Source organism: Mus pahari, chromosome 17, assembly GCF_900095145.1.
Source record: "Mus pahari chromosome 17, PAHARI_EIJ_v1.1, whole genome shotgun sequence".
Classification (NCBI taxonomy): Eukaryota; Metazoa; Chordata; class Mammalia; order Rodentia; family Muridae; genus Mus; species Mus pahari.
This window is the reverse complement of record NC_034606.1, coordinates 32,271,447-32,284,482: the sequence shown is the minus strand read 5'-3', so window position 1 is coordinate 32,284,482 and position 13,036 is coordinate 32,271,447. Positions and strand designations below refer to the sequence as shown.

At 46.3% G+C, this 13,036-nt stretch overlaps 1 protein-coding gene across 2 annotated transcripts in view; it reads right to left on the bottom strand.

The window, feature by feature from the left end:
• Positions 1-1,465: 1,465 nt before the first annotated feature.
• The window catches only part of Tg (thyroglobulin), a 180,530-nt gene continuing 168,959 nt past the window's right edge, over positions 1,466-13,036 (bottom strand). The window contains exons 45-48 of one of the 2 annotated variants that reach the window (XM_021216474.1): positions 12,342-12,449; positions 4,927-5,061; positions 2,561-2,748; positions 1,466-1,698 (exon numbers count right to left, since the gene is read on the bottom strand). In XM_021216474.1, the coding sequence (XP_021072133.1) occupies positions 1,580-1,698; positions 2,561-2,748; positions 4,927-5,061; positions 12,342-12,449 (550 nt within the window). In that variant the 3' untranslated portion in view covers positions 1,466-1,579. Of the gene's footprint in view, positions 1,699-2,557; positions 2,749-4,926; positions 5,062-12,341; positions 12,450-13,036 lie in introns of both variants that reach the window. The other variant, XM_021216475.2, reaches the window with a different exon arrangement.

Below are 13,036 nucleotides of genomic sequence, written 5' to 3'. Positions count from 1 at the left end.
AGAAAGCGGAGTCTCATCTCTCTGGGAAAGAAAGCCAGGCAAACAGTGGACAGTGGCAGAGAAAAAGTAGGCCTCTATCAAGGGCACAGGCCCCAGAGAGAAAGTCTCCCTTGGGTGCTTTATGTTGTAGAAAGGAATTCGCATATACGTATTATTCAGGGCTTAGCAGCTCCCTGTTAGGGGTTTGTTTTAGTTTCCCTCCAAGCCCAGATGCCCCTGAGAGAGGACTAGGCTAATCCCAGCAGAAACCAACTGAACATTTCAGGAGGCGTCTGAGCCCCCACATCGATATGACTCTCTAATAAAGGAAGAGAACAGGCAAGGGGGACATAGGCATCTGCAGTCTCAGTGATGTGGCTCACCACCTGAAGGAGGGTGACTGAGCTCCGGAGCAGTTACCTTTGTCCCCAGCTCTCCCTTTCCCCCATACAACCTGCTGGTTGGAACTGAGAGAAGACAGATTTTTATGACATTAGTCCACTGTCTCCTCGGTTTGCTGGCTTCTGAATAACACACAGTTGTTAGGATTCAGCTTTTGTTTTTGGTCTTTGACATCTGAAGTGACAGGCATTCTGGTGACTCATTGTGCAGAAAAAGAAACCAAAGGCCCGTGAGAGTGAGAGGGTGATACTCCTGGGTACACGGATGTCCCTGAATGTCTGGGCCTACCCCTTAAAAATTATATAATTCATCCCTGATGTGGTCCTGGTATGATGAGGGTACCTGGGGATGCAAAAGTCCTCTGTTAAGTCTAACAAAAGCCAAAGCTGGAAGCCATTTAGCCAAAGGACTTGCCCTAAGCCATTTAAACATGTTGGGCTGTCTGCTTCAGAATCCCACTTAAGGCAGGGGACTAGTTATACTCCATCTCCCTCCCCTATTTTTTTATGAATCCAAACACTCCCCTAGCCTTGCTGAGCCCCATCCAACCTACAAAGCGTCACTGAGTTTGATCTCAACTCAAGTGAGATGACGGGTGTGAACACATTTTATGATGTGCCATGTAAATGACAGAGAGTGCTAACGAATTCCACCTGTTCCAACTTAGCCTGTGTGGTGTGTGTGTGTGTGTGTGTGTGTGTGTGTGTGTGTGTGTGAGAGAGAGAGAGAGAGAGAGAGAGAGAGAGAGAGAGAGAGAGAGAGAGAGAGAGAACCATCTCTCCTATCACATATAGACTCAGACCTTGTCTCTTGCTATACCGCTACCCCAGACCTAGTTCTCCTGTTTTCATTCTGGAACTTGCCTTTCCTTAGATGTGACCATCTGTGAAGTTTGTGCCTTTGATAGAGCCTCATTTTCTGTGGCACGGTTTTCTATTCGCCTGACTGTCTCAGACAGAAACCTAGCTTTCTCAATGATGACAATCCAGTAACCTGGGATCCAAATGTCAGGAAGATTTACACTGGCACCTGGTGTGGTGTCACCAAGAAATGCTTTGAAGTCACATCACAGAATAATCAGTGCTTTGTTGTATGCACATACTTTATTGAAAGCAAATGGTTGCTGTATGTAGTAAAATCACCATGACAGGCAGTTTAGGGTAGAACTGGCAGGGAAGGTGGGAGGTCTCAGGGTTGGTCATTTGCTGTAGCTCTTGGGGACAGGCTCCAGTGAGCCTGAGAGGTCGTCTTCTAAACCAGGCCCCACTTCCAAGTCCTCCTCTTCACTCTTGGTTAACTGTGTATCCTTGGCTCCATCTGAAACAGAACGGAAAGGCAGGTTGGTCTAGAACTGACCCTTTGGTAAGAGTCAAAGGCCCAAATTCATTCCCTAGCATTTCCCCAGAGATATCAGATTCATTCCCAGGATACAGGGATATGCTAAGGGTACAGCAATACTTGTGGATGCCAAGGCACTTACTTGGTCTTGATCCTAAAAGTAGAGTAGATAGTCTAAACACTTCAGAGAAAAGTCTCTTCTCTGATGTACTGTCTTTCCCTCTCTGCCTGATGAACTGTCATTCTAGACCCTTCTCCAAATCATCCCTCCTCTGGGAACCCTTCAGGCCCTTGGGTACAGCTATCTACTCCAGTGACAGGAAGGAGGAAAGACATTCACTGGGTTGTGCCATTTGTTTCCTTATTCTCCTGGAAGTTTCTTAAGGATGCCCTATTGTTTCTCCATTCTCCATGGCTCACTGTGGCCCATTTTATCCTTGAAGCCCAGCAGCAGGAGGTAGGAATTCGGCCTTGTACCTCACTACTTCCTGTTCTCTGTGATTTTCCATTCAGCCCTGCAAGGGCTTCTCTTTCTGCACCAGTGCTACTAGCTAGAAGCTGGCTGGCATTCATCACTCAACCTTCACTTGCCCCTCCATCCTGTCCAATGTCCTTTCCTTGAGCCTCACTCTTCCCCCTCATGCATGGCCTCACATCATAACAGTAGGCTTTTGGCAGCAAAAAAGCCTTGGACTGTGAGCATCTCATGAAAAGGGGCCATGCCTCCAGTATCCATGTGCCCTGGTGGCCTCCATATACGCAGTGTAAGCCAACACAAAGCTAATCAGTAGGTTCTGAATCCAACACCACCCCCAAATTCTTGTCCCCAGGGCACTACTACCTTCATCCTTCAGAGTCTGGATGTACTTGGACCAGAAGGAGCAGTCAGCTTGTTTGAGGCCTTGCCGATTGGGAAGCTGGGCGCTGAGCTCCTTGTAGCTCTCTCCTCCTGCTCCAGGAATAAAGTCTGGCCAAGGTGTGGCAAACTCAGCTGCCTTCCTTGAGAACTCATGTGGGTAGTTAGGATCTCTAGGGAAATGAGAAGAAAACCGTCTTTCTCTGGTCTTCAAGGGCAAATCATTCAACTTTGAATTCCAGATGGGAACTCATTGTTCCAGCTTCCAGTGGTAAGTTTAGCTGGGTATTATAAAGCACTGGGCCACAAAACCTCTCTGAAATCACCACTAACAGGTCATATCCAATTCATGACTTTCTGGCACTACTCAGAAACCAATGCGGCCCTAGCTCTCTGAATGCTTAGCGCTACCCCCTTTTACTCTGGTATCCTTTGACTTGGATGCCATTCTTAGGTTCTGAAAAGCCCTTGCTTATTCAAGCTCTGGATCAGAAGGTGTGTCAGAGGCACCTTGCAATTCTTACACTAAGATCCCATGAAGGAGGTAACATAGCCTCCCAGAGAAAGCAGAACAACAGATTTATCTTCAGGCCATAGGATTCCATGGCAGTTTGTTTTGTCAACAGAGTCATTTGGCCTCAGAATCTCAGAGCAGAGTTGAGAATATAAAGCATGAATCACTCTCTACTCATGGGGAGAAAACTGCCATTTCCCTTCAAAGCAACCTTCCCATGAAGCTCTCCAGGGAAAAGTGAGTGCCTTCCTTTGGGCTGCATGAACCCGGGTGCAGATATCAGCTAACAAGATGGTAGTTTCTCTGCTTCCAAGAAGGATGGAAATTCATTATGTCTGCTGTTAGCTCACTCTTCTTGAAGTGTCTTAAGGACACTATATTCTCTCTTTATTCCAGATGCCTTCATTATGGTTCATTTTACTCACTAAAGCCGATGCCCCATCCCACTAGCCCTCACCCTCATAGCAAGAATGCGTCCTCACCACCTGCCTTGGCTCAGATGGCCCACTCTCCAGAGTAGCTGCCCTGAGCTCACCTGAATGGCCTGAGAGTCTGGTATGGTTGCTGCTCCCTCAGGAAAACAGTTTTTAAAACACTAACAAGAAGAAATGTCCCTTTCCCTTCAATGTGCACAGCAAACTTCATAAATCTTTATTTGCTCTGCTTTGAAGCACATTTGCTTTTACCGTGGGAGGTTGTTAGTAACTTGCAGCTATGCCAGGATGTTTCTCTCTTCCCTGAGGAACTAAAAGAGTTCTAGGAAATTCAAAGAGATCAAGGAAGTAGAGAAACTACCACGAGTTGGGGAGAACCACATATCTGGGAAATGGCATATCACAGGACTGGGTCAGAGGCTGTTGGGGAGGAGGTGGGAGCTAGAAGAGTTCCGGAATGCCAGGATGGCACCCCACAGCTGACATCCAAGGGGCATGGGATGGCTTTACTCCCATTGGTTTCTCCTCCTGGGGACACTGGGCAATGCTTGGAGACTTTCTAAAAATATTTTAGTTTTTGAGTCTGGGTCTTTCCATATAGATTAGGCTAGCCTGGAAATCCCAATCCTCCTGCATCAGCCTGTGGGCTGGGATGACAGGTGATACTGTCATGCCTGGCTGCCAGAGACATATTTGATTTTTATAGTTAGAACAGGATTGGGTGCTCAGTTTTGAATGTTAAATTGTTCCCCATAAGTTCGTGTGCCGAATGTTTGGTTCCCAGATGGTGGGACTGTCCTGAAATATTTTGGATCTTCAGGAGGTAAAGCATCATGGCAGAAATTGTTCAGTCGGGAATGGACTCAGGAAGGATTGTGTGGTTTGTACCTTCTGATCCCCTTCTCTCTCTTTCCTGTCTTCCATGAGGTAATGAATCTCCTCTCATACACCTCTGCTGCCCTGATGTACTGTCCATTATGGAAAGCAACCAAGGATAAACCACTCGGAACTGGGACCTCAAATAAGCCTTGCATTCTATAAGCTGTTTGCCAGGTACTTTAGTTTTGTTTGTAAAGTAAACAGCATAGAAACTGTTGGTATTCAGTGGACAGAGTCCAGAACACTGTCAGTCATCCTACAGAATACACATACATAACTTTGTAACAGTACAAAGGCTAAAAACCTTGGCTTAATGGTTTATAATTTATAATTATAATCTTTATAATTTATCTACACATTGTTTGGTGAGAAACAGGGAAGCCAAGACAAGGAAAAGGTAGCAGAGAATGGCAGCTTTGGTGGCCAAGGTGAGTTGAATGGTTAAAAAAATGTGACCTTTATATTCAGGGACAGGAATAGGAGGGACCATGTGATAGGGTTCAGGAGAGCAGTGGGCCACATACCCTGATCTGATGAAGTTGGAGAAATACTGCATGACCTTCAGGGACAGGCTCTGCTCCTCTGTTGAGAACTGGCCCTGGTAGGCAGAGTAGAAGGGCAGTCCAAAAGCATACTGAACATCTGCCAGCAATTCTAGGCTGAAGAAACAGGGAAAGAGAGGCAAGAGGTATGAGGTGATAACCACAAGCCCAAACCTAACAGTTCTCCAACTGAATCAGACTCTTCACACTTCATACCATGTGTAAGGTTCCTGTTTAGGGAGACATCCCACTTGGCCTATATCAAGGGGATAATCTGGTCTGGGCAGACCTATGGCACATGTGGTGGCTGAGGCTCACCTGTTGCTGAGAAATGATGACCTGGAGAAATTTCAGAATGACCCTTTGACCCTATTCCAGCCATAATACCTATATTTCCATTGGATATTTGTTTGTTATTCAATGAATAACATCATAAAAAGTGGTGTGCTTCAAGTCTCTCTTGTACACTGGCCCTTTATCTGTAAATTGTACCATTCTAGATCCTCAAGGCTAACTTTTGTCCATGTAGTCCAACCTAGCACCTGACACATGGTAGGTGTTCAATAAATACATGCACTGAAGTGAATCTCTAGTAGGCAATATGCCTCTAGGCCTTGGGCCCATACTGAAAATGTGCCTTGTTGAGAATCAAAAGGAGCCATTTTCCTATTCTAGAAAAATCCAAAGCATCACAGATGACAGGTTTGCTGGTGTGCATCAGGCTCCTGAGAGCGAGGTAAGAGCTGTGTACAGAATTGCAGATCAGGAAGGAAAAGCTGGGGGAATTTGGGCTGTGTCCAAGCCAAAGAGTCTTTGACCATGGCCATGAGCCATGGAAAGAAGCCTGAACTTATGTAAAGTCATCACACTGCTGTCCAGTGAGGAGAGAAGCCAGCTTTGTTCACTTGAGACCTCTGAGTTTGCCACTCACCCCTGTTCAACACAAGCTCTTCCAGGGAGCCAAAGGCCTGGCCACTACTGACTTCAGACATGAGCTCCACTTCCAGGAGCCACAACCCATGAGACTCAGCAGGAAGCAGTGTCAGGGGCTGTCCCTAAAGAGCTCCGAACAATGGCTCAGCTGGAAAGTGGCAGAGCTGAGCTCTCATCCAGCCAAGAGGGGAGTGAAGGGGAGATAGTGATGGCATTTCTGACGGTTTGTGTGCTCAAGTCATCATCTTTCTGATGACAGGGTAAGGAGGCTATACGGGGAAAGGTCCAGTACACCCTAACCATGTGACAGGTTCAGGGCTGAGTCTATGACCGGAGGGATTCTGGCATTTGTTCCATCTGTGAGCAGAAGCATGTTGACCTGACACCCATTAAGTGTATCCCAGACTATCAACCTTCCTCTGAAGGAAACCAGAGAAAGGAAGGAGTGGGATTCTTGCTTCCATGGCCTCTTTGCTTCCTTCTGAGACGCTGGGGTGTGAGTGTCTCTCTTTGGTCAAGTCTGATCTGAGAAAGCACAGATTCTCCTGCAGAATGGATCAAGATGTCACCATGGGCCTCAGGACTGCATGTGTTCCTGCGCAGCCCATTAAATTGAGCTTCCCATTTACCACACATACTACAGTCCCATCCATTCTCCAGGGGAAGTCCTTACAGACACGGTGCCCTGGAGGGAACTGTGCCTCAGAAATTACCCACAGTGCAGCAGTGTTTCTGACTTCCCCAGAGCCTAGCAGAACTGATGGTACACTTTTTGGTGGAACAGTCACAGCTTCTACCTGATTGGCTGGATTAAACTGTGTATCTGACTCCTTCCATAAAGAGTCAACAGTACAAAGCAGAAACCAGGCCACACAAGTTCTCTGCATTCAGATTAGGTCAGTGTCTGCTGAGAGCTACTGTAGACGGTCATTAAACTCATTGTCTATCATGTACGTAATCCACTTTCAAGAGACCCAGCCCAGGAATCAAACTGTGGAAGACATGTTACATTTACAGTTTTGCAGCAAATTCAGAGGGAGACCCGAAACAGTATCTTCCTACCTAAGTCTCTAACTTTGAGATAGAGCAAGAAGGGAGTGAAAATAGGTGCAAAGGTTCAAAGCATTAGATCTGAGCTGCTCTGATGGCTTCTCACAAGCTCACCTAGTATGGATATTTCTGATTAACTGACCACCATATTGGACAATGGGAATTTTATTCTATGTTACATTATGTGAGCCATGTTTTCAGGTGTGAGTGGAAAGGTCATTCTCGATGAAATGTCTTTGAAGAAAAAACCCATCAAGTTAGATGATATTTCTGTCACACTCAACAAATGCCTATGAAAATGATAAGACCTGTTTGTCTTCCCTACCCATCCATCCAGTATCCTCAACTTCAGTACACTGCAGCTTCCAGCTTTCTTTATCCATAGACACATAGGCCCTGACACTTGACAACCATTTCTTGGGGGACGCAGATTGACTCACTGTTCACTACTGCATTAACACTACTCCCTCTCCTCTGCTGAGCCTAGCACCTTAGGGCTCTTCTCTCCTGGCCCTGATGAGTTAGTTACCTGAACTCACATACTGCTGGTGGGCATGCTCTGTGTTGTCTGCCTGGTATCAGGCAGGTATCTGTCATGTCAGTGTTGAAGAGGATTGTGGAATGAACAGAACACCATGGGAAGGGCAATGCCAGGAGTGACTGGCTTTCATCCACCCTCAGAGATAATCTTAATGATCACACAGGATGTGGCTGGGCCTGTGGACCCAGTTCAAGAATCCAGCCCTATAATTTTTCCTTTGGTTTGTCAGTTCTTGCAAAGTCACCAACATATCCAGCTGAAGAGACAGCATTTTAAATCTGGAATGGGCAGGGCCACTGGAATGCACAGAAGTGTTTAGAATGCAGACCAGAAATGTTCAAAACATCTCAAGGATGAGATTTACAGTTCTGTTTCCCACAGCTGGGCAATGTCTAAAGAGGAATGTGGCTGCCTTTTTAAGTCTTTCTACTTACTTTATTTCCTAGCAGAGTCTTGTTTATTCCTTAAAATAAGCTAATGCTAATTTCCAAACATTAAAGGTCAGCAGGATGCTGGTATTGAACATATATTATCTTTAGTCCTCATACTCCAAAGATATACTGGAAAAAAACCAATACCTACTTCACAGGTGGGAACATCAAGGCAAGTGAGCTTGCTCAGGTAAAACAGACAAAAAAGGGGAAGAGCCAGCATGAAAGCCCTGGTGTATGCCTCAATCTACAGCCTTGGCATTCCAAACCTGCTGTGTGTGTGTGTGTGTGTGTGTGTGTGTGTCCATCATCAGAACATATAAAGCCTCAGAACAAATTTTTCATAGGTCCTGTCTCCATCACCCTCTCAGCATCTCTGTGGGACAGGTATTCCCAGAAGGCCCAGAAAGGCTAAGTGAGTTGCTCAAGACTATACAGCTAGTATAAACTTAGCATAGTATAGACCTATGCATACTAGTTTTGGCTGAAGTGGATGCAGTTGAAAGAGAACAGAGGAGACCTTGGAGATGGGTGAGGGTCCAGGCTGCTGGTTGTGTGACAAGAACTCTTCCAGTTACCTCCCTGGACTTTTGATTCTGTGCTGGCAAAATAAAGGCCTAAGAGATGTCTTCTGACCGTTGACTCTGGATAGGAGACATTTTTATCACTCTCTAGGTTTTGAATTCTCTGCCCTTGCCCTAACAGTACAACTCTCCTGCCCTCAGAAGGAAGGACATCTTATCCATGATGTGGTGGGCATGAGAGTGCCACACTGTCATTTTGTGACATCTGAGCAGTGCTCTATAAGGAAGGGGTGGCATGGTGTCTGCTTACTACACTTGCCAGGAAAGCTTCTGTGTGCTAACTCAACAGAGGCATGAGACAGATGGCAGGGAATGCAACACACACACACACACACACACACACACACAGGTGTAGATCAAAGTCAGAAATAAAATGAGAGAAGAGACAGCTCCAGGGCAGACAGAGAGGGGCAAAGATAGAGGGAGGTGTTGAGAGAAAGTAGATAGTTGTAACAAACACTGAAATGGAGAGAGAGAGAGAGAGAGAGAGAGAGAGAGAGAGAGAGAGAGAGAGAGAGAGATCGATCGTGTCCTTTTGTTGATCTGCTCAGTAACTACTCCACTGATGGTTTCACTTTGTGACTGTCATGACAGGGGAACATGGAGGTTGTCAAGAATGTGTTCTGATAGCCAAGAACAGTGGGGATCCTGTGGTCTAGTTATCCAGGTCCTGGACTATACACAGACCTATTACTGAGTGGCTCTGAGAAAGGCTCTGTTCCTGTGTTCCTTGTTCAGATGAAGGAACTGAGTCACCAAGGAGCCCATGGGACTTGTCTCAGGTCACTAGCTGATAAGAGACAAGGGCATGTTTCTAAGTAGAAGCTGGAGTTCCTGTCTGTCTCTCAGGACTAAAAGCTTCTGTGGTGTGTAGCCACCTTACCTCAGATGCCTCAGTGCCTTTCCTCTGGAAATGATGGGACAGCATTGAGGATTACAGAGTTCAGGCTGTGGGTAAATCAAGAGAGAGCCCACCTAATGCTAGACTCACTGGGGTCTGGTACCCAAGTTCCATGGATCCCATGGTAGGCTGTCCTCCAGATTCACCACTTACTTTCTCCAAACTACAGAAGCAGCCTATATACCAGAAATGCAGGTTTGCACCCCTCCTGTCATGAGCGGCAGCTTGGATTCTGGCTTCAGTCTTGGGAGTGCCTATCAAGTCCTTCCTTGAACTGAGTCTTAGACTGAGGTATTAAGAGCCATGAGGACCTTTCAGAATCTGGCCCAGCATGGGAAGTTCCCATGTTCATCACAAGAGAATTGTTTGCAAGTCCTCAGTGGGACAGACAGAGGTCAATCAGCAGAAAGAAGCTATGGCCAACCTGGGATAGAGGGTGCAGTTGAGTCTGAAGGACTATCCAGTTCAGATATTTGATACCAGAGGCCTCTGGAACAGAACTCTATGGGAATCCAGTGCTCTTGGAGTGTCCCTTCCATCAGAGACATTGCAATTCTCACCTCAGTACTTCAGAATGGGGCCATGTTTGAGGACAATCTTTCTTTAGACTGAGTTAAACTGAGGTTGTTAGGATGCACTCTGAGCAAGCAGGACTGCTGTCATTGTAAGAAGGGGGATTTGCACACATGGACAAACACACACAAGGGTTACTAAGTGATGAGCAACAAGAAGACTGCCTCTTGCTGGTAAGCAATCCCTGAGGCAACCAGAAACTAGAAAGACCAGGCACACCCTTTCTAAACCTGTGAAGGATTTCAGCCCTGATGACATCTGCACTTGAGCTTTCAGACCTCCCGAACAAGGGGCAATACATTTCTGCTGTTCCATGTGGCCTGTGACCCCTCTGAAACTAGCACAGGGTCCACATCCTTGATGCTCTTCTAGAACTGTGTGCATGCTAGTGTTTTTCTTTGTTTGCTGCATTGTGTGCTCTCTCTCTCTCTCTCTCTCTCTCTCTCTCTCTCTCTCTCTCTCTCTCTCTCTCCTGCCTTGTGTATCCCCCCCTCTGCTACTGTAAATACTAAAGGTATAAGCTTTTTAAGCCTCCTTGGTGTGGAGGGCCCACACCCTTCCAAGGCCTCTTTACTTCATGAGAAGAAGGCAAATTCTGGTCAGAGAGCCTGAATCCAAGGCCTGGCACTGCAAGGCACAGCCAAAGCTGATTCTAGGAACATGTTCTGGGACTGGCTTCCAGGGCACAGTGACAACATCTACTGTGTCCATATCCCCAAGTGCCATCAACATTCCTTCCGTGTGCCTTCATTAGAGCTACAGTGGGCTACTTAGCCTCCTTCTCTCAACCCCAGGCCACTGATTGTCTCTAGTACTGGGTATGGTGAGACTATAGATAGCTCTAAGAAGACAGATCACCGTGGTCTAGTGGAAGCCGATCTCTAGATTGGGAGGGGCAAACACAGCTACTGCTCTGTACTGGCCCAGCTGCTCATCTTGGGAATAGGGGAGAACACATTGAACCCCTTGAACCTCAGAGTCACTGGCAGAGGTGTCTACAATCTCCCAAGACTCACAAGTTTAAGACTAATCCCAACTGTGTTGGTCTTAAGAGTTGAGCTTTTAGGGGACTAATTTCCAAGGTTAGTATGAATAGAATTATCAAGACCCCAAGAAGCTCATTCACCTTCCTGTGTAGAGGTACCTTCTGTGAGGCAGGGGGATCACTTCTCAATAGACAGCTGGGATGCTGGTGTCTTAAATCTGGACTTCACCCTCCACAACTGTAAGCAATAAATCTGGGCTGTTTGTGCTTTTTTGTAGCAGCCTGATTGGATCAAGATGCCCTCTATCTATAAAACAGGGACACTGCTTCAAGCTATCACCCTCACAAGCATTCCATGTGTATCCACGGAGTGCTATGAAAATCAAGCCACCTGTCTGGCCACACTACTGCTTTGGTCTCACTGGGAGAAGGACCATAAGTCTGTGGGATCCCGTTCTCCAATGACTCTAAGGCTGACACCAGTGTGCTTCACCTTTCAAGGTCTTCTTACCCAAGAGATGCGGGGTAAAGTTACTATTCAGATACCACTTAATGTAGACATCTCATTTCCTGATGGAACGGGCTTGCCACATGTACAGATGGCAGAAGTTGAGCCTGGGCAGTCCTCCATCCAAACCCTTACATCCATGGCCTCATCTTTCCTCCTTGCATCTTTACTGCAGCTGATTGCCTCTTTCCATCAGTTTTTTTCTTACTGTGCCTTTAATGTCTTTCTCCTATTTTTATGCTCTTGTTGTGCTTGGGGTTTTATTACCAGGTGCTTAGACCTCTCCTGGAAGTAAGGATGACAGAGAAATTGAGCTAAACAGATGGACTTGGCAGCTCATGCCTGCTTCTATCCTAGTGCTTGAGAGGCCGAAGCAGGAATACTGATGAGAATCCAAGTCCAGTCTTAGCTGTATAGTGAGTTCTAGGCTGGCCTGAACTACAGAGTTTAAGAAAATATAAAACCAAATAAAGAAACAAACAAATAACAAAGATACATTTCCTACTATGGAAAGTCATTTCTTATGTGCTTAGTTCTTAGAGACACAAACATGTAGGATACTAGCAAAGGAAAGGGCTAGCTCCATGCCTAGGGTGATCAAGGAGTAACTGCAGTCAGAGCTCCAAGTTCTCCATGGTGGACAGACCTTCATATACTTTGTAGTTCATTCTCTAGGCAGCGACACCATGGAGTAAAGTACCCATTACTGCTGCCTCATTTGCAGGTGATCAAACCAAGGCAAAACATAGTCAAGCCCTAATCCACATCACAGAGAAACAGCTAGTGCCTTGTTCAGCCTTCTTTCTCTTCTTTGAAGATTGCGGTGGTTACAGGGACCCTTGCAAACAGCTTTCTTCGTCTACACTTGCCATAGCTCCATGATCCTCTTACCTGTCATGGCCATAGCTTTCAGGGACATGGTACATGAAGACATTTCCACGGGTTCTCCTTGCCCAGAGGCTGGCCATGTTGACCATGGGACAGATGATAAAGTAGTCCCTGGGGAAAGAACAGAGAAGAAAAATTAGTTACATAGCTCTGGGGGGAGGGTTGTGCCAGGCCAGGGTTTCCCATAGGCAGTTATCACCCACCAGGCTCTATACCCCAAAGATCTTCTGCCCATCCGTGCAGGGGTACTCACTCTCCAGCTCTCCACTGGCCACACTGATAGATGTGTGGCTCTGGGTTGTGGCAGTCCACAGTCTGCAACATGACCATGGTGATGTATCTCATAAGCCAAGAGTCCCATGTTAGGTTTGAACCTCTTTCCAGAACATCAACATAAAAACATTAAAGATTTGGCAGCAGAATCTGCTTGAAAGCCCAGGGGATTCACTGGAGTGCAGCCTAAGTACGTGTGCCTCTGAACAGACAGCAGAGTCCTCAAACATACTGTGTGCATAAGATAACCTGAGTTCTGGGGCTTTGAGTTGGGGCTGCATTTGCCAAACTCCAAACACCAGGAAACTTTTAGCAATTCCTAGAGAGTTTTGGTTGTTGTAACTGTGATTAGAAAGATATGCACTCACTGATAAGCGGATATTAGCCCAGAAACTTAGAATACCCAAGATACATTTTGCAAAACA